Source organism: Diadema antillarum, unplaced genomic scaffold, assembly GCF_040938485.1.
Source record: "Diadema antillarum isolate AM-2024a unplaced genomic scaffold, OU_Dant_1.0 seq00000550_RagTag, whole genome shotgun sequence".
NCBI classification, from domain to species: Eukaryota; Metazoa; Echinodermata; class Echinoidea; order Diadematoida; family Diadematidae; genus Diadema; species Diadema antillarum.
Genome location: NW_027271495.1, coordinates 314,972 through 338,720, shown reverse-complemented (window position 1 = coordinate 338,720; position 23,749 = coordinate 314,972). Strand labels below are relative to the sequence as shown.

At 36.9% G+C, this 23,749-nt stretch overlaps 1 protein-coding gene across 1 annotated transcript; it reads left to right on the top strand.

Moving 5' to 3' along the window:
• Positions 1–3,254: 3,254 nt before the first annotated feature.
• Positions 3,255–23,197, top strand: LOC139734870 (cholesterol 24-hydroxylase-like). Its single transcript, XM_071645650.1, has 10 exons — positions 3,255–3,406; positions 4,417–4,491; positions 5,738–5,819; positions 6,895–7,055; positions 10,054–10,192; positions 11,363–11,476; positions 13,485–13,713; positions 14,935–15,007; positions 18,730–18,814; positions 23,102–23,197. The coding sequence occupies exons 1-10, from the start codon at positions 3,255–3,257 to the stop codon at positions 23,195–23,197; spliced, it is 1,206 nt and encodes a 401-aa protein (XP_071501751.1).
• Positions 23,198–23,749: the final 552 nt, after the last annotated feature.

The following is a 23,749-nucleotide window of genomic DNA, read 5'->3' as shown; positions in this document are numbered from 1 at the left end:
ACAAAGCTGCAGAATGAAATAAAACTTGCCCGTATAATCATCATGAAATCATTTGTGTCGTTGGCATTACTGGATTGTGGTCCTAGGAGAATTTTGCAATTGACTTGCTACTCTTTTTAATCCACATGCACATTTCGATGCGAACGACCTAGGCCTAATTGCGAGACGTCAAAACAAAAAAGGTAAGAGCCCACTTTTTTCTGAAGAAACAAATAATATCAACACACGCTTTTTTTGCATGCCTTGAATATAATAACAAAGCAGCTGTTTGTAAGTGAACAATTTCCTTTTTTTCTTTTTTCTTTACTCAAAATGTTTGCTGAAACCTATGTTGCCAAAGTTTGCAAAAGATGAGTGCGGGCCCCTATGGAATGTGAATGTGATTTGTTGAATAACATGTGGGGATGCACTATACAAGCATTGCTTTTTGGCATTCCTCCCCATCTTCAGCATTTTCGTGTACTTTGCAGAGTTATACATGTCACCTACATGTATTGTAAACTGAAATGTGATTTATGCATTCGACTTCTATAAAACATTCTGATGTTTCTGTTGGAAATGGAAAGAAATGAATGAATGTTTAGTTTGATTACATTTCTACCGCCACCGACCGTGTGTTTACCGAACGAAAGACAGTTTGCAAACACCCTTGGAATATTTCTCAAGACCTCTCATTATCACACACAGACAAGAAGAAAAGAAAAATGGCTCGCGAATCTTGAGGGTGACCCTACTTCTATTTCCCGACCATATAGTCCATGGGCCAAGACCCGAAAAATGGGTTATTGGTACCACCTGAGGTGGCAAAACCTTTTTGGTGTCATTTTGTTTGTCGGGCATAGATATGCTTATCAAGCTATGATTGCACTTCCAAATGAGTAGCTTAGTCATAACAAATGAATTTTTAACCAATTTGGTCTCCTTTTTATATCCATATACTTCTGAATCGAGACTAACCGCTATACAAAGAAGAGCACTGTCTTGTGTATGTCCACAGGTGTTCTGTTGTAAACGCGGTGCGCTTAGTCTTTATTCAAGGCAGCGAAGGGAATATCCAAAGGGTTATGATGTCCACAGCTGTCACTCGGTGCGCTTAGTCTTTATCTAGAACAATGTGCCGTTATCATATCTAAAGTTCCTAATAAAAGGGATTATCTATACTGTTTTTATACTACCCTCTCAACAAATACATCAGTTTTAAACAAAAATCACTCTGTTCATTTACAATATTATCTATCATAATGTATTGTAGTGTACCGGTACATTGTTTTTGCATTATCTTTCATTGTTGGATGGAAACAAAGCGACATTGGCGTGGTATTAGCGTTTTCACCGTAGCGTTTTCACTGGAAAATGATAAATAATTGAAAAATAAGGTAAAATTCAGGAGGAATTGCTTTTTTGTTACTTTTGTTTTTAGATAAAGAGATATACACTGTATAAGCGTTGGATATTACCTTCGCCGTCTTGAATAAAGATAAAGCGCTGTGGACATAACCTTTACATCTTCCCTTCGCTGACTTGAATAAAGACTAAGCGCACCGCGTTTACAACAGAACACCTGTGAACATACAGAAGACAGTGCTCTTCTTTGTATAGCGGTTTGTCTCGATTCAGAAGTATATGGATATAACAACGAAACCAAATTGGTTTAAAATTCATTTATTATGACTAAGCTACTCATTTGGAAATGCTATCATAGCTTGATAAGCATATCTATGCCCGACAAACAAAATGACACCAAAAAGGTTTTGCCACCTCAGGTGGTACCAATATCTGGCCTGGCCCATGGACTAATAATGAGTTTCCATGATACCATCTTTTCCCATGTAATTGACATTGTACACAAGCGTGTTGCCGACAGGACTGAAAAGTTAAGACTATCCTGGACGGGGCATAGTACTCATGAAACTCACCCTAATCTAGATGGCGACGTATTTTTAGCCTGAATTAGTCCTTGATAGCCAGTCAATAGAAGGCAGAGCTGCTGGCAGGTTGTGGTAGTCGACTAAAAATGCGTCTAGTGAGAAACCTCCGAATAGAGGCGTGGAACCAGGCGTGGAAAGACAGTTGGCAGTCTTCAATATTGAAACCCCCTCAATATTGAAACTCCCTCGCAGGTACATGTACTTCACAGCTGTAACGCAGGTACTTTGCAGTTCCTGTGTATCACTCGTAGCTGAAAATGGATCGGTTTCAAAGCTCTCACGCAGGTTACACGGAATACACGCAAGTAGCAGGTAAATAGCACGCGTCTAGCAGTATTAAAGACACAAGTACGGAACTCGCCAACACCCTTGTCCTCCCGCAGAAAATTCTTCCGCGTGCTGGAAAATCCCTACTCGCAACAAGCCCGCGTAGCTTACCCAGAAAGGTGTGACAGGGCCTTTAGACGCTTGCGAAAAGTCGGATTGGGAAAAAAAAAAGTTTGTGTCATTTTTCAAGAGATCAAATCACATGTTTGCAAAATACTTGCAAAGAGAAAGAAAGAGGGGACCCAATGCAGAACCTTGCAGAAAACCTGTCAACAAGCCTGTTCTCACAATAACACTAATCGAATATTACATTATTGATAACTGAACACTGTATAAGATTTGAAAATCACATTCTAAACCAAATCAAAGCATTTTGTTCTTATTCTATGACAGCACAATTTCGTATTAGGTAGCATAATATGGTCTATACAATCAAATTTCTCCGTTAAATGCAACAAAGTCCAACCAACAGTTAATCGTGAGTTTAGATAGTAACCATTTCTAAACCCAAATTGCTGATGTTGAAAAATAAATGACTTGCTGTTAATAAAAGATATGCATTGAGCGTTAAAACTATTCATTTTTTATGAAGTTGATAATGATAATGAATAACACTTATATAGCTCTTAATACTGATGTTTCTAAGCGCATTTATCCGGATAAAAAATATTGAGGCAAGATACAGCATTATGTACATAATATAACAACAACAACAAAAACAACAATTAGGATTGAGTAAACAGGTAAGTTTTCAACAATGATTTGAACTTATCAATACTTTCAGCATTACGAATATAGAGAGGGAGTTAAGTCCAAAGAGAAACCATGTAGTTTGAAGTAAACACCAAAGGAAAAGTGAACACCTAAAGAAAAATTGACAACAGTAATATAGTCTTGAGGTTTTGTAACTTTATATCTTTTGTGCATCTCATTTTAATTGTTCCATCAGGGCCAATTGGATAGTCGATTAGTATTCTGACTACAAGCCACGGAGCAGCGATGGCCTTCCTTGGCAGTCTTGTATCGGCAGTGATTACTTATGCCATCTTGGTGGTCATTGCGAGTGTTGTAACCCTGTTCGCAGCGTACCTACTTTACATCAAATATACCCACATCAAATATCGCCACATCCCCGGCCCACAAAGGTCTAGGTAAGAAACAGAACAGTTTACAAACGTTTTAACATTATGCAAGTACACGTACTAATGAAAATTACTTATTGTAATTGATCGAGAAGACGATTTTTTTTAACGTACTGGAAGAGGTTCCCTTACATGGGACTGCATGTGTCTGTATTACAATTTTATATCATGGAGTGGGAAGGAGTTTGTTTGCAGACTTTACATTTATGATAATTTAGGTTTAGAGAATTCATCGCAATGACCTTTCCTTTTACCTCCAGCGCAGAGAATAATCGTCAATGTGTTTGTTGGTATGTTTGTGGAAAGCTAAAGCTTTTCAGTATAGATTAGAGTAATGTGTTGATGTATCCTGCTGAAGCATCATCGTTATACTGTTAGATGTTGTATTATCCATGAAACAGCTTTTTTATTGTGTAACTCATCTGTCCTTCCAGTTCAAGTGAGATTTGTGTGCCATCTGTAAACTCCTGTGCTCTTATCTTCTCCTTCGGCATCACAGTAAAGCTATAAAATGACCCAAATATAAGTCATCTGCTCATCTGCAATCTCCACATTAAACAGCAGCAGGAGGCTTACCACTCTGATATTTAAAAAAATAGTGGGCACACTAAATCTGCATAGCTTCAAGGTGTTACAAGTTACAATAATTAATGGGTTGAATTTGCCTCAGAGCTGAGGGAAAGTAGTGGACCTTATATGCCTTCAGCATAAAAATTGACCTTTCACGCATGAAAGTTATCATAACCAAGACTTAAAATTGTGAGGCCTATGTCTAAACCTTTGCGTGACATCAGAACTGGGGCATATACCTTAAATGTTTTAAGAGCCTAGGAAAACCCCTGACATAAATTCCACACACTCAGAGGAAATTAATTTCTCCCCCAGTTGTAAGACTATTTTTCTTCTTTATAGTACCAATCTTTTTTGAGATTATAAGTTACAGCTTGAATCTAGACATCACTAAACTGAGTTATTCACTGTTTGAGTTTGACTTCTTATTTCTTGCTTTCATCATACAGCTTTATTTTCGGCAATGATGTCATGCTAAAAGAACGCTTGGAAGAGGATGCCATTGGAAAGCTGGTATATGATATGTAAGCCTTCATTATGTCCTAGGTATAAGATACACAAATTATAATAAATGTATAATATGATAATAACATGATTTATATATATATATATATATATATATATATATATATATTATACTATAATATACACACATATTGAGTAGTTTGTCCACGTGTTGGCGAGATAATAATATAAAAAATAAACAAAACTGGAACAAAGTTCTTAAGTCGCTCGAAAATTTGTGTGCAGAAATAAACCGTTGGTGAATACATGAACTTCACTCCAGTTTTCATATTTGTATATATATATATATATATATATATGCTACCAATATACGTCCAGGGAGGTCATGTGTGTATATGCGTGTGTGTGTTTGGGTGTGTGTGTGTGCGTGCTTGTTTTCATAAATGGGGAACTATGAAGCACAAATGTTTTTCTCCTTCGCATGATAGCCTATCAGAGCATCGTCAATTAGCCTTGTGCAATCTTACGTGATCTATGACAGAAAGTCACTGCAAATGCTACTCTTATGCGATACTTTTCTTCTACTTTTTTTTAATCCAAGAAAAAACGAAATCATGCAAGGAGCTCCATTTAAGAGGGTTTATAAGAGAATGCAAGTGAGTGAGATTTGTGATTTTCACTTCTGTGTTGTTTGTACTGCCATGGCGGATGGTATGATGCGCGGTTACATAACAAAACATGTTGTACTACCTCCAAGAGTATAAAATGTTATTATGTTACAAGTTTGAAGCAGGTCAGGGTCGTCCCAGGGTCGTCCCACGTGTCTATATGCATCCTTGCCTTCTTTCTGCCTTCAATATCAGTGGTTTAGTGGGGATATTTCACAACATATAGCTATGAGCAAACGTATATATAAGCATCAGGCATTGTCAGGGGGAAAACATATTTATGCAGGAAATATCTACATGTACTTAGTGATTGTTTGAAATTCTGCGACATCTAGCCTTTTGCAAAGGCAGCGCGCTTTAATTTCAGCACACGCATGCAGAGAACAATCATAGAGATGTATTTCTTTAGTATACATCTCTATGAGAACAATGGACTCGCACACACAGGGCGCGATCTATAGCTGCGAGAGTACTAGTAGCTCTCAGTTCCCATCCGATTTTTGCGTGCGCGCGAGTCAACCGCTCGCCGTATGCGAGTTCATTGCGAGCAGCCTTTGCAAAAGGCTATGTGAACTCTAAGACCGGCATGCTTTTCCCTTCTGTTGTTATTTTCCTCTCTATTTTTTTTTTTTATCAGGTATCAGAAGTACGGCATGCTTCATAAATTGCAAGTCCTGCATCGTGTTATAATTTTCAACGTCGACTCAAAATTTGTCAAGGTAATGATGGTCGCATGATTTCAGGGTATATATAGGCCTACTTGTAAAATGTTGTGTAGAAGTCATGAAATAATATTTAGAAGTGTAGTACTTTGATGTGACAAATCAAATATAGTAGTACAGCTGTACATTTTTTTTTTCATTGGGATGTATCACAATGACTCCTTCGAAGGGCCAGAGTCTTGTGTGTCTGTCTGTGGTGATATTTACTCTGAGGTGATAACTGATTCTCTTTCATGTGTATATACAGGCTCTTAATAAAGGTATTTCAGGTGAAAATAAAAATAAGGAATGTTATTTTCCATAATTATAATGTACAAAATAAAATCATCTATACACTTCCCTACCCCTCCCGAACGAAAAGTTAAGCGAATTATGTAGCACACACATTGCATTTATGTGTGATCACAGTGAACTTTCTCTCTGTGTTGAAATTGACATGATAAAGTAAATCTAACGAAACAGTCGTCTTTAGAATAAGGTATGAAATCTGTGTCAGAGATATATTATAATACCCCTGGACTTTCATTACCATTTATGATTGTAAAGCTCCTTATGGCTCACTATGAAACGCTCTGTAATGAATTTTTGTTATTTTGTGTGTGTGTGAAGTGACTTTTAGAGTGCACCTATAGAAGTACTTTTAATCTATATGCATAGTGTGATACACTTATTGTGACACCCCCTTTTTTTGTGAAGGGGACTGCACATAGGTCACTCGTACCATATTTTCCATGCACTTTAAAACTTAATGTTAAATTATTCTTACTCTAAATTTTAAATTCTCTTAAAAAATAATGATAATGATATATTGTTATTACTCTGTAAGTAAATTTCAGTACTCAAAGTGTTAAAGTTAATAATTGGAGTTTTTTAATTCAACATTGGCAAAAGGTTCGAGGAGTGGCAACATTTAAAATGTTGGCTTTACCTTTTTCTCATTTTTAGAGGGCAGGCTGAGGGATTTGGGATCTAGAATGTCAGGTCTGTAATAATGGGATGCATGCGAGTTGCCAAATGTGACCTGCCGATAACTGATGGTTTGAATCATTTCCCTTCCCTGCCATGAATGCAGGACCTCTTGACTAATACCCTGCATACGAAGCCGCCCTACGAATGCAAAAAGTTACGGTGGGTGTTTGGCGAGAGAGCAGGTGGCCTTGGGATGATTGCCGAGCTGGACCATAGCAAGTACGAGAGGAAGCGGTCACTGATTAGTCCTGCATTCCACAGAAAGTACGTCTACTGTCACAAGGCTGGATTTTTATTCTTATTTTCATTTTCACTGTTTTGGACAGACAGAAAGATTCCCGTCAATAATTGGATGCTTTTTTAAGGGGCATGTGATGCAATTATACACGACAATAGAATGAATGCCATTATCATTGGTTTTTTTTTCTTCAGTTCAATAGTTCTTTTTTTTTTTACTTCCATCATCAAAAACTAAAAAAAAAGACATGAGTTAAAGCTGTACAAATTATCGATTTGTCTTTCATTCGTCTGATAAGGGCAGGTTTTTTTTTTCACTTTGGCACGGTAACAAAAAAACAAGTAAGTAATCATAACAATGGAAAACAATGTTCGACTAAAATGCCAAGCATGGAAGACATGGAACACTGGATATAAAACAACGGCAGCACCAATTGTTATACCAAGAAAATATATTTATATCAAATTCATGCATATACAATTTATTGTACATTTGCCCGTTGATATACGATGCTGATACTGTAAACAATACTTGCTATGATTTTAGAATGCAAACATATAAGATATTTAACATAGCACATTTTTAGCACAGACGCTATTTGGCCGTTATATGCCGGGAAAATGTGACCAATAAAGAATCAATGTATACAGGCGGCCACACAAAACAATAACGACGACAACAACAACAATAACAATACAAAGCAAAGAAAAAACAGAAATGAAGAAGATGCACACACACAGTTGCTGGACAACGAAGAACGAGGAAAGAGGAGCAGGGAAGAATGGAGAAAGAACAGGAAAAGGAAAGGAATGGAAAGGGTCTTTGGACATGTTACAAAATCTCAAGGACAAGTGAAACATGGGGGATTTTCATGAAAGGAATTACAACTGGTATATATGGAAATCGAATATTTTTAAAGTTTAGATTTGAATGTAATTAACTTAACAAATTCTTTTGAATTATTATCTAAGCTATTTCAAAATCTGGGTCCAGCATAAACAAATGTATTTTGAGTGTGAACAGTTCTCACTCAGGGAAGATTAAATTCTTTGGATTGTCTCGTGGGATAGTTATGCACGTGACTGATACGGTGAAATAAAGAGTGAAATATTTTGGTATAGGTGGTTGCCGTTGTAGTTAAATATAAATTGACCAAAGTGAAATAAATAGAACGCTTTTTATTTTCAGGATTTAATGTTCATGGAACAACTCATCAGTATGTGCTTTGATATGAAGGTTAAAAACCGTATCCGGGCAATTACCCCGAGAGGGCAATTACCCCCCGGCTAAATACTGGTTAGTGGTAAGCTTAGAGTAACGATTAGGGTTAGGGTTAGGGTAAGGGTTAGGAGTTTGAGTTAGGGATAGGATTAGGTTCAGGATTAGGATTAGGATTAGGGCCAGGGGAAGGGTGCGGGGTAATTGCCCAGGGGGTAATTGCCCTAGACCCGTTAAAAACAATTCTGAGCGCTATCTTTTGCAAAACAAAAAGTTTGTCTAGCAATGTCAAATATGTATTCCCCCAAGCAAGAATTCCATAATTTGAATACGGTATTACTAAACTTGAATAAAGCATCATCAGAGCAGAAAAAGGGAGATAATATTTCAATTTATTCATTATACCTATGTTACGTGCGATAACATTACTTCACTGCAAAAAGTCCGGTGTTAAATAGTGAACACCGAGCTGGTGTTAAATTTTCGGTGCTCATTTATGGTGTTAAATTAACACCTACGGGTGTCATTTCCAAATTTAAACGGTTTTTTGAAGAGTTTCTTAGTAACTGCACTTCTTGTTGATTTTTAATTTAAACAAGACGATCAAGAATTTTACATTAAAATACTAGATTTTTGAAAAAATGTGAAAATAAATTTACACCAAAGTAACACCAGCTGGTGTGGTCCCTTATTGAAGCTGGACGGGTGTTAAACCATTGATATTAACACCAGCAAATATCAAATCAACACCATATGGTGTCATTTTTGAATTAACACCAGTACAGTGTCAAAATAACACCAGGTACAGTGTCAAATTAACACCACGAAGTGTCAGGTGAACACTTTTCAACACCATCACAGTGCATTTTTAACACCTGTGGGTGTGGTCCTTTATTGAAGTTTGATCGGTGTTAGATTTAACACCCGTGGTGTTAAATCTAACACCGATGTTTTTACAGTGTTATATCATTCATATGACACTTCTATGCAAGCTTGTTATCTAAGAATTTAAGAATTTAATTTAATTTCTTCTAGGGGAGTAATGTCAAATACAACGTTACCTGGAAGTCTATCTAAGGAATTATTGAAAAACATATACTTTGTCTTTTCATATTTAGTGACAATTTATTTGCATATATCCATTGTGCGACATTCTTTAATTCATAATTCACCGTACTGACAGACTGATTAAAATATCAGGGTATATCGTGATAAATCGTATCAAAAGCCTTGGAAAAGTCCAAGAAGATGCCTGTTGTATGCGAAAATGTATCAAGTGCATGTGTAATTTTTTCCACAAAGGTAAGTAAAGCGTGGGTGGTGTCGTGATTTTCTCTAAATCCAAATTGAACATTCGTAAATACACTACTCATGTAAAAAAATAAACAAATAAGAAACGAACAAATAATTATCGATTTCATCACAATCTGGGCTTTTCCCTGAATTCTTTCAAATTATAAACGGTATCATTAACTTCTTCATATGTGGGGTCCAAAAATTTAGTTTTAGGATTAGGTATATTTAGAAAATCATAAAACACTTTATTAGATAAAGGGATATTTTCGTGATAACATTTTCCCAGCCAATGCATTAAAAAAAATCATTACAAATTTCGGCCGCGCGAACAAATCAAAGTTTTAGGAAAATCTGACAATTAGTTGAAAATGTTTCTACCGGTATGTAAATTTGTGTTCACAGTTCTCTTTGTGCCAAATTGACTTAATGACAGACTTGATGGTTACACAAATCATGTATTGGTGAACACGTACGTAGATTTGTATCTCTGTTATTTTCTCATGCTGCCAGGTATTTAATGGGTCTGATCGAGGAATTCAACACAAGTGCAGACGTTTTCATTCAGAGTCTTATTCCCGTTGCTGATGGCCAACAGGAAGTATGTATGTTGGACAAGTTCAACAATGTCACTCTTGATGGGATAGCAAGGGTAAGCATACTAGCGTTAAATGACTGAAAATTTAGCAAAACCTGAACAAGGGTTGGGGAGCTCTTTAGGGTGGAGTTAATGAATCACTGTATGTAACGAACTCTTTGGGAACGTCATTTGTTTTTCCTTTTGGATTCTTTTTTCTTTCAAGAACCACAAATGTCGTATCCTACACAACCCATCTCCAATCAGCGGTCTTTTTGACCCCCCCCCCCCAAAAAAAAACAAACACACAAACAAACAAACAAACAACAACAAACAAACAAACAAGCAAGTAAATGATAACGCACAAAGACGGAAGACAACTACACTGCACATAGGACATAAAAATTAACTCTCTGCGCACAACATGTAGAATCGCCAAATGTGTATTTCTATACAATCTAATAATGGCTTATCATACTGACGTAAGAAAAGAAAAAAAATGTTTTTCAAATTGTATGTGTGTGTATGTGTTTTATGCACTTTTTAAGGAACAGAAGATTGAATGATTTTAATCCTTTCCCCTAGAAATCCATTAGAACAAGCAATTATCATATGAAATTTGTCCTGCAGGTCAGTTTCACAAATGTTGTTGCAGGAGTGTGCAATGTCATCTACTGAATATCGCTCTTTTTCTCGGTTCAAATAAAAACAAATGGATTCAAACTGAATCATGAAACTTTGATTAAGGGACATATCCTATAAATGCATGATAACACACTGATTATATAAACCTCTCTGTGGTGTGCGCATACTCTCTAAAAAAATCGAGTGAAAATATTCACTCTTGAAGGAGTGAACACAAAAAAGAGTGAATTTGAGTGAAAATGTTCATTTTCACTCATTTTAGAGTGACCTCAGGGATCACTCGAAGATTTTGGAGTGATCCCTGAGGTCACTCTAAAATGAACATTTTCACTCAAAATTAACTCCAATTTCACTCTAAATTTACTCTTTTTTGTATTCACTCCTTCAAGAGTGAATATTTTCACTCGATTTTTTTTTTTATAGAGAGATAGGATTGCACGATTATGTTGCTTATGTGAAGGAGCAGTTTGTCAGTCTTCTTCGCGGAGATATATCTTATCTTTTTTTTTCATCATTGATCATCCTCATCACCATTATCACCATCACAATCTTTATCACACATATTTACCTCCATTTTTCGCCTTGCATGTTCTCACACAGGTTGGATTCTCCATGAAGTTGGATGCTTTCGATGATCAAGACTGTCCATTTCCGAAAGCTATCTCTAAGCTTTTGAAGGGGGTGATGGCATCAATGATGAAACCCTGGCTGTGGGTAAGGTCTCAGATGGCTCGAGGAACGAGATAGGAATACCGAAGGTTTATGGGAGAAAGTGAATTACAGCATATACAGCAGAATTATCATAATGATAGTAATGTTACTGTTATTACACAGTACTTTTAACGAAGAGGAAGAAGACAAATAAGAAAAGGGAGGAGGAGGAGGAGAGGAGAAGGTGAAAAATAAGGAGACAAAGACGAAGAAGAAGAAGGAAGAGAAAGAGGAAGACAGAAAAGAAGTTTGTGCACTCCTCAATGGTTAGGAGAATAGTGACTTATCTTATGTATCCATCAGTCCATAGGATGTATCGATAAACAGTTATACTGTATTTAATGCTTCACTTATTGGAGGGGATGGAGTGATCAGCTCTACAGACATGATATGAATGAAGGAGTGGTCACTCGTTATTTTGCATGGAGGGGACTAGACAGTAGAATGCAATGCTATAATGGGAAGGACGAAGGGCGAGAGGAAAGACCGGACATAGGTGGGGTTGGCGGCACTGGACATAGCAACTATGTTGAATCATGCACTGAACATACAGCTTTGGGCAAGATGTTGCATCTCTTATATGTCTCTTACGACCCTTCCTTTCTTACAGTATGAGAAACAATGCAATGCTGCTCTCACTGAGGCTGTTTCCCTCTGTTTAAAAAGGGAAATCCAGTCCAAATATAATTTAGTCTAATCAAAAAAAAAAAACTTTAAAAATTCAGTGGTAGAAATTTGACTGAAATCAGATGAAAAACAAGGAAGTTATGACATTATGAAGTTTTGCTAATTTCTGCAAAACAGTTCTTGTGCAGAGGATGTGGATATGCAAATGAGTGAGCTAGCCATGTCATAACCTCACAATTTTCCATTGATCGTGTACAAAAAAAAAGAGAGGAAATGATGAAAATTCACTGTTTCTGTCATTCATCTTATTCCTAGTTGAATAACTTCAGAATAGTGATCAGTTAGATAGGATTTGAGCCTCGGGCATAATTGCGTTTGAATGAAAAACTGGACATTTCACAATTTTATGTACAAACTTAATATGGTAAGATGTGAGGGGATGACTTGCTCACTTTGCCATTTTCATACTGACCGTTCAAGAACTGTTCTTGAAAAATCAGCAAAACTTCAAAATGTCATAACTTCCTTAGTTTCTACCAGATTTCAATAAAAATTTTACCGTTGAACTCGCAATATTTGACTCGTTTCTGTGAGACTAACTTATATTTGGACTGGAATTCCCCTTTCAAAGAGCAAATGCTTCTCATTACATTGGTGTGAGCAGGAAATGGTATGATTACCACACAGGAAAGAACATCAAACTGACGGTATACAGTGACGTCCTTGAAAGCACTGAGATAAGCGGTAGAAGAGTTCATTACATCACATAGAATTACACAAGGACGACTTCGGCGTACTGTTTTTCGAGTGATCCACATCTCACTACATGTATAACTCCGCTTTACAATAGATCACTCTTTCCATCGCTATATTATTTTTTTTTTGTCACCACTGCAAAGTGAGTTTTATTTCTTTCGTTATGTATTATATATAAATATATATATATACATATATATATATATATATATATGCATTCATATGTATTATTATGATCTAATGATACAAATAATATTATAAATAATTGTACCCAATTTTAGGGACTTTATGGGAAAATGCTGTCAGGATATATGCGGCATTTAAAAAAATGTGGCAGTGATTTTACAGTGGCTTTCTCAATTTTTACTTTTTGTCGCTTTTGCTGTACAGGATATTTACGTTTTTTCACCACCGGAAAGTATACATTGTTTATCTCATTCACATATTTTGTATTTATAATTTATGTTTTGTATACTCCATCTACGTATCACCTTTGGTTAGATGGAAATAAAGTATTGAATTTGATTCAATTAAATCGGTGTATACAGGAAATCAACAATGGCATGTGCAGACATCAGGTTGGCTTCTTGAATATCTTCTCCATGTCTCTATCACTCCATATCTTCAGATGGTACCTAAGGAGGCGGCAAATTTTCGAACCGAAGTGAGAGAGGCGGCTCGTTTCATCCGTAACGCCGGTCGAGACATCATCCTTGAGAGGATTGCAGCCCGTCGGAGGGGAGAAGACGTCCCCAAAGACATCCTGACTCACATCCTGAATGCTTCTGATAACCTCAGCAACCAAGAGTTTGGCATAGAAGAAATGATTGATGAGTTTCTAAGCTTCTTTATAGCAGGTATCCCTAGCTAACAATCATTTGCCAGTGCTGGTTATAATCAAATTATGTAGGAGAGCTTGGAATATTTTGTGATTATTGGCTACTTGCTGCAGCCATGGAGATGATCTCCCTGCTGCGCATCACACTACTGCCAAGAACTACCTAGATGTTTGCACTATTTGTAGCGTTTCCTGAAAATGGAGAATGCATCTACAGTACGTGCGTCACTCCGATAAAACGCTTGAAATCTGTCAATGCACCAAGACAAGAAATTAATGCCAATGTATCTGAGTCACGTGGCACTTGTGGAGTGACAAGCATCAGCCATAATATCAAATGGTAATTAATATTTACACAATTTTAATGGTTTCATTTGAAATGCTGTCAGGATATGATATGCTGTATCTGACACTTACTGCTGTACGTGCTAATCAAATGCTTTAACGGATCTAACAAAAGAGACACAGCTAATGAAGGAACAATGGAAGTTGATAAAGAAAATTAAGGCCTTTGCTCTTAATGCAATTTCAGTTTGGGGCTAAAAAAGGCCAGTCTCATGTAACTCTTTCCAGTAGGGCCTACTTTTTCAGGCCTCCGCCACGAAGTGGCCGGTGCATTAGCCATGCTTCTGTGTTTTGTGAAACCTTTTAAAATGATATGGCAATTGTGGCTGTGTTTTGATGCTAAGCAAGGACAGATAGAACATCACACACACACACACACACACACACACACACATATATATACGCGCACTCGCACACAAATCGTTCAGAAAATTAATGTAAAATTGCCTCTCGATTTAGAATAAAGGTGTTTACAAAGTTTTGCGTTTTGCATAGATCTACCTATGACGTCCGTCACTCTTGATAAAAATGCCTATGGCCACATAAGTTGAGACTTGTGTCCTTCGCATATACCACCATCATTTTAGGGATGTCTTTGAATTTGTTGTGCCCCTTTATGGGCCACCAAGCAACCAGTGGTATAGAACCTGAATAGGGCTTTGAACAGGCAGTATCCTTTGAAAAGAAAGAAAAAAGCAATATACGGGAGAAAAACGCAAACAGCATTAGTGAACAATAGATACCATGTTTTTGTGTTGAAGGCTTCTTTTCAAATGACTGTGTGCATGGGAAACCTCTTTTTAACAACTTACCCTATGTGCTTGTATCGTATTTTCATATAAACGGCCTCTCCTTTTTCCCAATGTCTGGAAATTCTTTGCATTGCAAAACAAAGGTCAAGAAACAACTGGCAATACACTAGCTTTCATCCTCCAGCAGTTGTGCCGATACCCACATGTCTATGAGAAGTGAGTGTTCTTTTTTTTTTTGTATCCTAGCAGGAAAGAACAAAGTGTTACAACAATTATTAAACACAATGTGAAACACATTCTCTCCATATTGTTAAATTTGAAAATTTTAAGAGTGTGAACACATTGTGAATCATTTATTCATAGTGTACAGCAGTACAAGAATATGTGAATATCCTGTGAAAAACAACACCACAGTGTGAAATAATCTTCACAGTGTCAAATTCGAGCGTTTTCACATAGTCGACTATGTGCACACAGTGTGAACACACTATGGGACACTGTGTTATTTCCAACAGGGATGGCGAGCATGGAGCCTACTGCCTAGTGAAATAATACATTGAAATTAAAATATTTTTCATTTTGACTACGGAAATTTGTTTGTTTTCTAAATATTTTCTCTTGGTGGATTTTGTCTACATCCATTGTAATACATGTTGTCTGATATGTTGTTTGAGCAGTACAAGCCCGTGAATAGCTTATAAGTTGCCAAAAGAGAAATTCAATAAGAAGAGATGCCTAAAAAATAGAAGAGGCTTGATAATGTATGATTTTGGATGAAGAAAACAACGAACTCATTCTTGAGTGAGCTTATGACAGCGAGACGTTATTGAATATAAAAACCCTGCTGGAAAGAACACAGTGTCCCACAGTGTGAAAAACACAGTGTGAACACATTGTGAACACAGTGTGAAATCACTTCACACTGTTAAATTCTAGCATTTTAACAATGTGAACACAATGTGAGTCATCAATAAATGCTATCATACAGTCACACATGGCGGATTTCGAACCGGGTCCGTAAGGAATTAAACCCTATCGACCCGGTTCGAGCCGTAGAGACCCGCATTGACCCGCATCGTAACCCGTGTCAATTCCTGATGGATTCCGGGGGCTAAAATACGGCGGTGAAAAGAATTTGGTCCTTTTCAAATTTGCTCACGGATTTCAATTCCGTATTGATATCCGAAATGACCCATTTCAAACCGCATTGACTCGCATCGACCAGCTGCAACCAGCAGCGTAAAACCGTATGGACCCTTGCCGTATACCGCATTGCCTTCATGCAACGAATGATGACCAGGGCCCCGTTGCTAGAAACTTTACGTTTAAACGCAACTCCAAAAATCAAACGCAAGTCTCTTTTAGCAACGGCGCGCAAGTATCCTACGCAAGTTGCGTGAGATACTTGCGTAGGATGTGAGTTGCGTTTAAACGCAATTTGAGTTTCTTGCAACGGGGCCCAGGTTTACATCCGGGTCGGTACGGGTCGATAGGGGTCGAAAAGGATTCAGTTAAAGCCCAAACAAAGTTCTGGTACGCCTGCAAAAGTTGTCAAATTTCGCTCCCAAATGTGAACGTATGCTTAGGAAATGTGCAGGATAACGATGTTATTACAAGATATTCGATGGTTAACGACGAAAATGCGAAATATTAACCAAAAAGGTTCAGTCTCAGTACTTACCCTAACGGGGTCAGGCTAAACTCGGACTCGGGGATAACTCGGCTTCGCTTTGACGGCAGGATTGTCTGGCTCTGATTGCACAGTGTTGTCCTACTAGCGCTTTGTGTTCTGGCTACTCGCAGTAATGGTCCGAGTTGTTACAACGCACGCATCAAAAACCTCTTTTGCGAGCATGCAAAATTAGTGTGCGCCTATCAAGCACCTCTAAAACAATCAAAAAGCTTGATAAACAACAACAAAAACTCCAAAGACCGCGCGTCTCAGCAACTGAGGACCGCGCGCTGTCATCTTTGTTTTGTTTTGTACAGGATTACGTTAGCACGCACTTCGATCCTGTCCATTCAGTTAGGCCTCATTTGGTATTATGCAGTGGCCAGTAGAATGTGGCGATCACTTACTGCGTGTGAATTGTCTGAAGTAGGGTCGAATTTTTCCCGAGACCGAGTTAGTCTGGAGCCTTCTGGAATAAAAGTCGGTTTTCCTACTATTATTATTTTTCTCAAAATACTCGAAACCGACTCATCATTCCGGCAAACCGTGTCAGCCAGGTAAGTTTCTTAGTGGACTCTTTCGATATATTGCAAGCAAAAATGAAATGGTGCTAGACGGGTTCTCAAGCACTTACCGAAACTTAGTTTTCACTTTAATATTCAAAGCGGATTTTATACGGTTCGATACTGGTCAATACGGGTATCTACGGCTCGAACCGGGTCAATACGGTTTTAATTCCTCATGGACCCTGTTCGAAATCTGGCCGTGTGTGACTGTAGCATAACTTACCCTCCATTCCGGGACTAATCCGGCTCATTTTTACCTGGATTAAATCCGTTTTGTGACCCGGCCGTGTGTGACTGTAGCATTACACTGTGAAACAAAGTTATGTTCTTTCCAGTATAGGGAATGCCCAGAAGATGGACCAAAAGCAGAGATGGGGTGGGATGTATCAATTCCATATGTCAATGTTTTCAACACTTGTTTTTACTGTGTTTATGTTTCTTGTCACAGCTTACATTTTGAAGCATTAAGGATTCATACATTCATAAATGCACCATTTAACCGTCAATTCGCATATTACTGCCCCTCAGGGTTTTCGCTTGATGTATTACAATATGAGTGCAACGTGGGTTTTTTCTTCTCCTTGTGACACTTCTGATTTGTGGTCTATTCCATGAAAGCCAAAGTGTAAAATAATATCATTGATCAGAGTGTTGATGGAAAGAATTCCATGTACAGTGAGATGTATAGGCCTACTGCACATGTTTCAAATATGATCAATTCTCAAATGCACAAAAACAGCAAGATCTTGAGGATTTGGGAGTGTTTTTTTTTCTTTTACACTTTTTATTGATTTTCATGATTTACATTCAACATCGAAAGTCAAAAACATGAATCACATATCAATCAACAAACAATAAGAATACAAACAAAAACTACTATTCTCAAAACAAAGTACTTGTAATGGTGGGTAACATTCTTTATACTTGGACTCTTTACCATAAATGTTACATAGAGGGCCATTTTCGATAATAAATAACTTCTTTATGCTTCCCTTTTGCAATAATCAATTCTGTATGTTTGATGTTCCTAATAAAGGCAATTACACCACCTAGGCTGACAACTCAGAGACTCCAACTCTCCCGTTTGAGATTTGATTTCTCCCGCCCTGGCTCTGTGTCTCCCGGTGGAAAGGATTTCTTACTTATTTCTATCGTATGTTGAAAAAATAAGCCTTAGATAGCACCAGAGAACATCTAGAATCCTAGGAACTTCGCGCTTCGCACACATCAACTTGGAGTCTCCCGTTTGCTAGGGGTTTCGGGCGGGAGAATCTCCAGACCGGAAGGTGCTTGGGGATGGAGTCTCTGACAACTGAGTTTTTACATTTCTGAATATACATGTAGGCCTATCTTTATATCAATACTAGATGGTTCAACATCACTCTGTTTGGTCCTTTCCTACAGTCTTTTATGAAGCCCAGCATTACTCTTCTCCGTGTAAAATCAGCAAACGTTACATAAAATGCCAAGCTAAGGATCTTGGAGTATTAGCTCACATTTTCCCCCCTAAATTGTGATTACTGTATGCTCAGTAACGCAGAGGGTCATCCTGTATCGCTTCATGGAGTGAAGTTTAATCCGAGAACATACTACATGTATATAAGTCTTTGTGAATAAGAGCTTGTGCTCATCAGGGTATCATGATTTTAATGGTTTTTTTTTTTCTGCTTTCTCTGTTTGTTTGTTTGTTTTCTTCACAGAGTGAAGCAGGAGTTAGATGAGAAGTTGGGGGACAAAACTTTTGTCTCTTATGAGGATATCATGAAGCTCGAATACCTCATGCTGGTGAGTGGACCTTACACGTCATATTGTCATGTCATTATGATTGTTGTTCAACATTCTTTATTATATAAAAAAGCCAATGTAACATGAAAGGCCTAGGTTGTCTCCTGGATTAAACAGGAGGCACAAGGCAAAAACAAAGGACAATACGGAAAAACATTAAATTACATTCTACATAATAAAAACACACTCATCAATTACAGCTACATAATTACACACAAAAAATTGACCAAAAAATGCATCTATACACAAACAAATCAATATAATATATGCAATATTTGATTTCAAAACCTACAGTTCTATCATAATAGTACAACTTTATCTCATTCTATTTTTTTCATCTCTTCACCTTTTACTTTACTTTTTCTCTTTAATCTTTCGCTCTCTCTTTCTCACTCTCTCCTCTCTATCTCTCTCTCTCTCTTCTCTCTCTACCTTCCCCCTACCTTTCTTATTCCTTTATTTTACTCCATTACCAATTAATTCATTTAACGCCTTCTTAATTTCTTCTCCAAAAAGCTCCACTTTAACTTTCTCATTAAAAAAACAATCCATTTATAACACCAAATCATATAACTTCAAATCTGATATATCATTCATTAACAATAAACTAAATCTCAAACTCTTTTTTTCCTTGTATAAACCCATAATCATAAAATCTTAACATTGAAAAAATACTTATGTTATAAATAAATATTCGAACATCATATCTAAAATCATCAAATGCCAAACATGATACGCTCATGATAAATCGAATCCCAAATACTTTTTTTTTCATTTCATTAAATTGATTATTATGATTCCATTACTAGTACTATTTCTACCATAATCATCGTCATCATCATAACTAGGCCAGCCATTATGATGTCTTTATCATCACAGGATGTCTCTTGGATATCAACAGCACGTCAAGTTCCATTTTGAAACCTATTCTCATGATCCGACATCCAGGTATATAGCGACGCGGCTGGAGTGAAAACAAAGCGATAAATACACAAATATAAAAGAAGAGTTTGTTCGCAAAACAGATAAGTCCATATTTGCCAAATGGAGATATTTACGATTAAAGGTCAAGAAAAATAAAGAGAATAACAAGAAAATATTTGTTTCTTTTGACCACAACTTCAAAAATGTACCTTTATATGTAGTGACCAATATATCATTCAAAAGCTATTATTTTGTATTTTATGACAGAGACTGTACGTCAAAATTTTCAAAAATGGACTTATCGGTTTTTGCAAACAAACTCTTCAAAAATTAATCGACCAGTCATGCCCGGGCGCTAATATCAATTCATAAAGATACATACTTGATGACTACACTATATGCCAACTTTATTCGTCGGAATTAAGCGGAAAATGATAGTTTTACAGTAATCGCCTTAGCTTCCAGGAGAGTACACTTTCAAATACTTTGGCACGATACAGCTCTGATTTACGCTTTTTTACTTTTGTTTTGTATATATATATATATATATATATATATATATATATATATAATAACTCATATATATGTATAATTATATATATCATCATTAGGTGAAATTTCATGTCATGTCAAGATTGTGGCTGAGTACTTTGAAGCACTTATTCTTCTTGTTTTTCTTTCTCTCTTTTTGCATTTCAACTTTTACAAAAGAGCACCAGTTGAATGCTCCTGTCACCGTTCTATTCTTCTATCGCGTTCTAATCAATGTTTGCAGGTTTTGAAGGAAACACTGAGGATGTTTCCACCAGTTCAAGGCACAAGCCGTATACTGGGATTTGACGTACAGTACAGTACCATCTGCCCAAGGGAACCCAAGTTATGGTAAATACAAATCAGGTGCACTCGGGTCGTTTAGCGGCACCCGTCCGGGTGTCTTGAGAGATGGGGGCTTGCAGATTAATATGTGCAAGGACAAAAATAAAAACTATGGTAACTAACAACGATCTTCTTAAAAAAGCAAATGGCAGCTGAAAGATAAATATAAATGTCGCTATGGCGACCGGTATGCCTCCGCCATAATGCATAGTTCTCCTGATATAGTATATGTATGAAAGCAATTTTACATACTAAAGTAATTGGCAAAATATTAAAATGGCAGGTTTGTCACAAAGGTCTTTTTTTTTTCATTTTCCTTAAATTAAGTTTAATGGATGAATGGCTGTATCGTCTAAGAGTGCAGGGTGTTTGGAGATTTGAGGATTTTTACTTGGCTTTTGTAAGTTCATGCATTGAGTAATCTTCAAGGTATGGAGAAAAAGTGCAATTTCAGTATTAAATAGTAAAATATTACCATTTCAACCTGGCCTTTGACCATTGACCTTTGACCCCACGACCTTGAAATTCTCAAGAGAATCACTGTCAGATAGAACATGCATAAATAAACTCCTCAAAATAAGTTCTGCAATTAAGGTTTGATATATCATATTTCTCTCATACGAGCATTATCTTCATTAAATATCACATCATAAGAAAGCCTGATTAATTATCTTTAAAATAGCACCTCACTTCTCTTGTTTGAGTGTTCTTGGAATGTGCAAAACAGCTGAGTATGGGGACAGGTCAAAAGTGAAAAGTCGCAAGAATTCTGCTATTGATAACGTACAGTTTTGATGAAAAAAGGCCACTGGAATAAGCACTGCCGAAATGACAGAACTTTCAGAAACTCCCACTTCCTAGACATTAGATGACTGTTTGGTCAACCTTTATGTTTAATTTCAATCTGCACATACTACTGCAGTTTTTAACTCATGGATGAGGCCTGGAATCTAATGATAATCTCACAATGCATTCTTTTCAAGCACATTCCTTCCCTGAAACGACCAAGCAAATGGGAATTATACTGTTTGACATAACACATTTGCTCTATTTTGCAATATTTCACATTTGACCTTCCCTCATACTCAGTCATACTGTGCATTCCAGGAACACCCAATCATAGCAAGTGAGGTGTCATTTTAAAGACAATCAATCAGACTTTCTTATGATGTCATATCTAATGAAGATAATGCGGGTATAAGAGAAATATGATATATCAAACTTTAATTGCAGAAATTATTTTGAGGAGTTTATGTACCTTGAGTCACTTTCGAGTTATGGAGGAAGAAGTGAAATTTAGCACTTTCCCTTGACCTTTGACCTTTGTTCTGCAAGAAACTCCCCAGAGAATCTCTAATGTGTAAAACATGTACACAAGTTTGAAGAAAAATCCTGCAGGCGTTACATGAATATGAGGGAAAGGGTGAAACTTTGAGGAACTGACCTTGACCTTTGACCCTGACTCCCAACTCCCTATAGATAATCACTCCCAGTCAGTACATGAATATGCGCTAAGTCTCCATGAAGGAGCCTTGAACCATTTGCGAGGTATGGAGAAAAAAGCAAAATGCTAACATTTTCGTTTGACCTTTGACCTTTGACCTCGTGACCCAAAACTCTGTCAGAAAAATCTTCATTTGGTAGTACATGTACACACTAGGTTTCAAGAAAATACCTTCAGGCATTGCATGGATAGGGGGGGGGGGAGTGAAATTTTGAGCATTTTGGCCTTTGACCTTGACCATGTGCACCCATAAGTTGATAGGCACAACTTCACCCACTCATACATACAGGCTAAGTTTCATTAGGATACCTTAAAACGGTTTTTTTTTTTTTTTTTTTTTTTAGTTATGCTGTCCACAATTGATTACGGACGGAAGGACGGACAACCCGAAAACATAATGCCTCCGCCGACAGTTCGTGGCGGAGGTATTTTTTTTATTACTTATTTTTATTTATTTATTCTCCACTCATGGGACGGATAGCCCTGGTCAGCTAAGAGCTGTTTTTCACAGGGGTCCGACCATATACAGTATTACAAAAAAAACAACAAACAAACAAACAAACAAACAAACATACAATCACTAAAATGTACAAACATTGAAACACACGTAAAAGGAATAAGAAAGAGATAGAAAAAATATTTGTACAATATATGCAATATGCTTAGAAATACACACAATACATTACAATATAATATGCATTACATTATTAAAAAATATATATATTCACACAGAAGAAAGGATGCCTCCACCGCTACACATTTTTTCTGTTTTTATATGTAATGAGTTCCATGACCTTTTACCCCAAGGTCATGGAGGTATAAAAACAAATTTCTCCCTGCCACAAACGTATAGCAAAGAGAGCGTGAAAAAGCTTCGTGTGAAACTTTCCATTTTATTCTACTTTTTTTTAAAGGCGTAGGCCTATCTCTATCATTTTACATAATGTCATTGAGAAATGAATAAGTTAATATTCCCGTTACAGGTTATCGCCCAGGCCATGGGTATGATGGATTGCTACTTTGACAACCCTGAAGAATTTCGTCCTGAACGCTTCGGACGTGACAACGACGAGCAGTGAGCTTTGATCTCTCCTTTTGTTGTTGTTGTTGTTGTTGTTGTTGTTGTTGTTGTTGTTGTTGTTGAAAGAGAGAGAGTGAAAAAATAGAATTTATCATTAAGAGATTTCATTTTCACTGTTCGTTCATTTATCTTTTTATGCACGTCAGATCATGGGAGTCAGCTGATCTGCTGATGAAGGCTCTTTAAATCTTGAAATTCTTTCTATTTTATGTTGATCATCTGGAAAAAATATATATATATAATTAAGAAACCATCACATGGTATCCGATGCAGCACTATCAAGATGTTCTAATATTAACATTGATGAGAAAGAAATTGTGTGTGTGTGTGTGTGTGTGTGTGTGTTATTCTTTTTTTCGTTTTGCAACATTAAGTGAAAGCTTTTCAATTCAGACCGCATATTGTGATTAACACAAGATAACTATTTTTTAAGTGGGACCCTCCATTTCCATTCTAATCTTTGTATTAGGTATATACCTTAGAAACGAAATTCTGTTGTTACTCGTGACCACTTGTACGTTTTCTTTGAAATTGTTATAAATTTGTTCTG

Excerpts from the sequence above, each read along its gene's own strand:
- LOC139734870 (XM_071645650.1), top strand. The coding sequence starts at position 3,255 with ATGGCCTTCCTTGGCAGTCTTGTATCGGCAGTGATTACTTATGCCATC. Across the intron at positions 3,407-4,416 it reads CCCGGCCCACAAAGGTCTAG|CTTTATTTTCGGCAATGATG; the intron begins GTAAGAAACAGA and ends TTCATCATACAG. Across the intron at positions 10,193-11,362 it reads CTCTTGATGGGATAGCAAGG|GTTGGATTCTCCATGAAGTT; the intron begins GTAAGCATACTA and ends GTTCTCACACAG.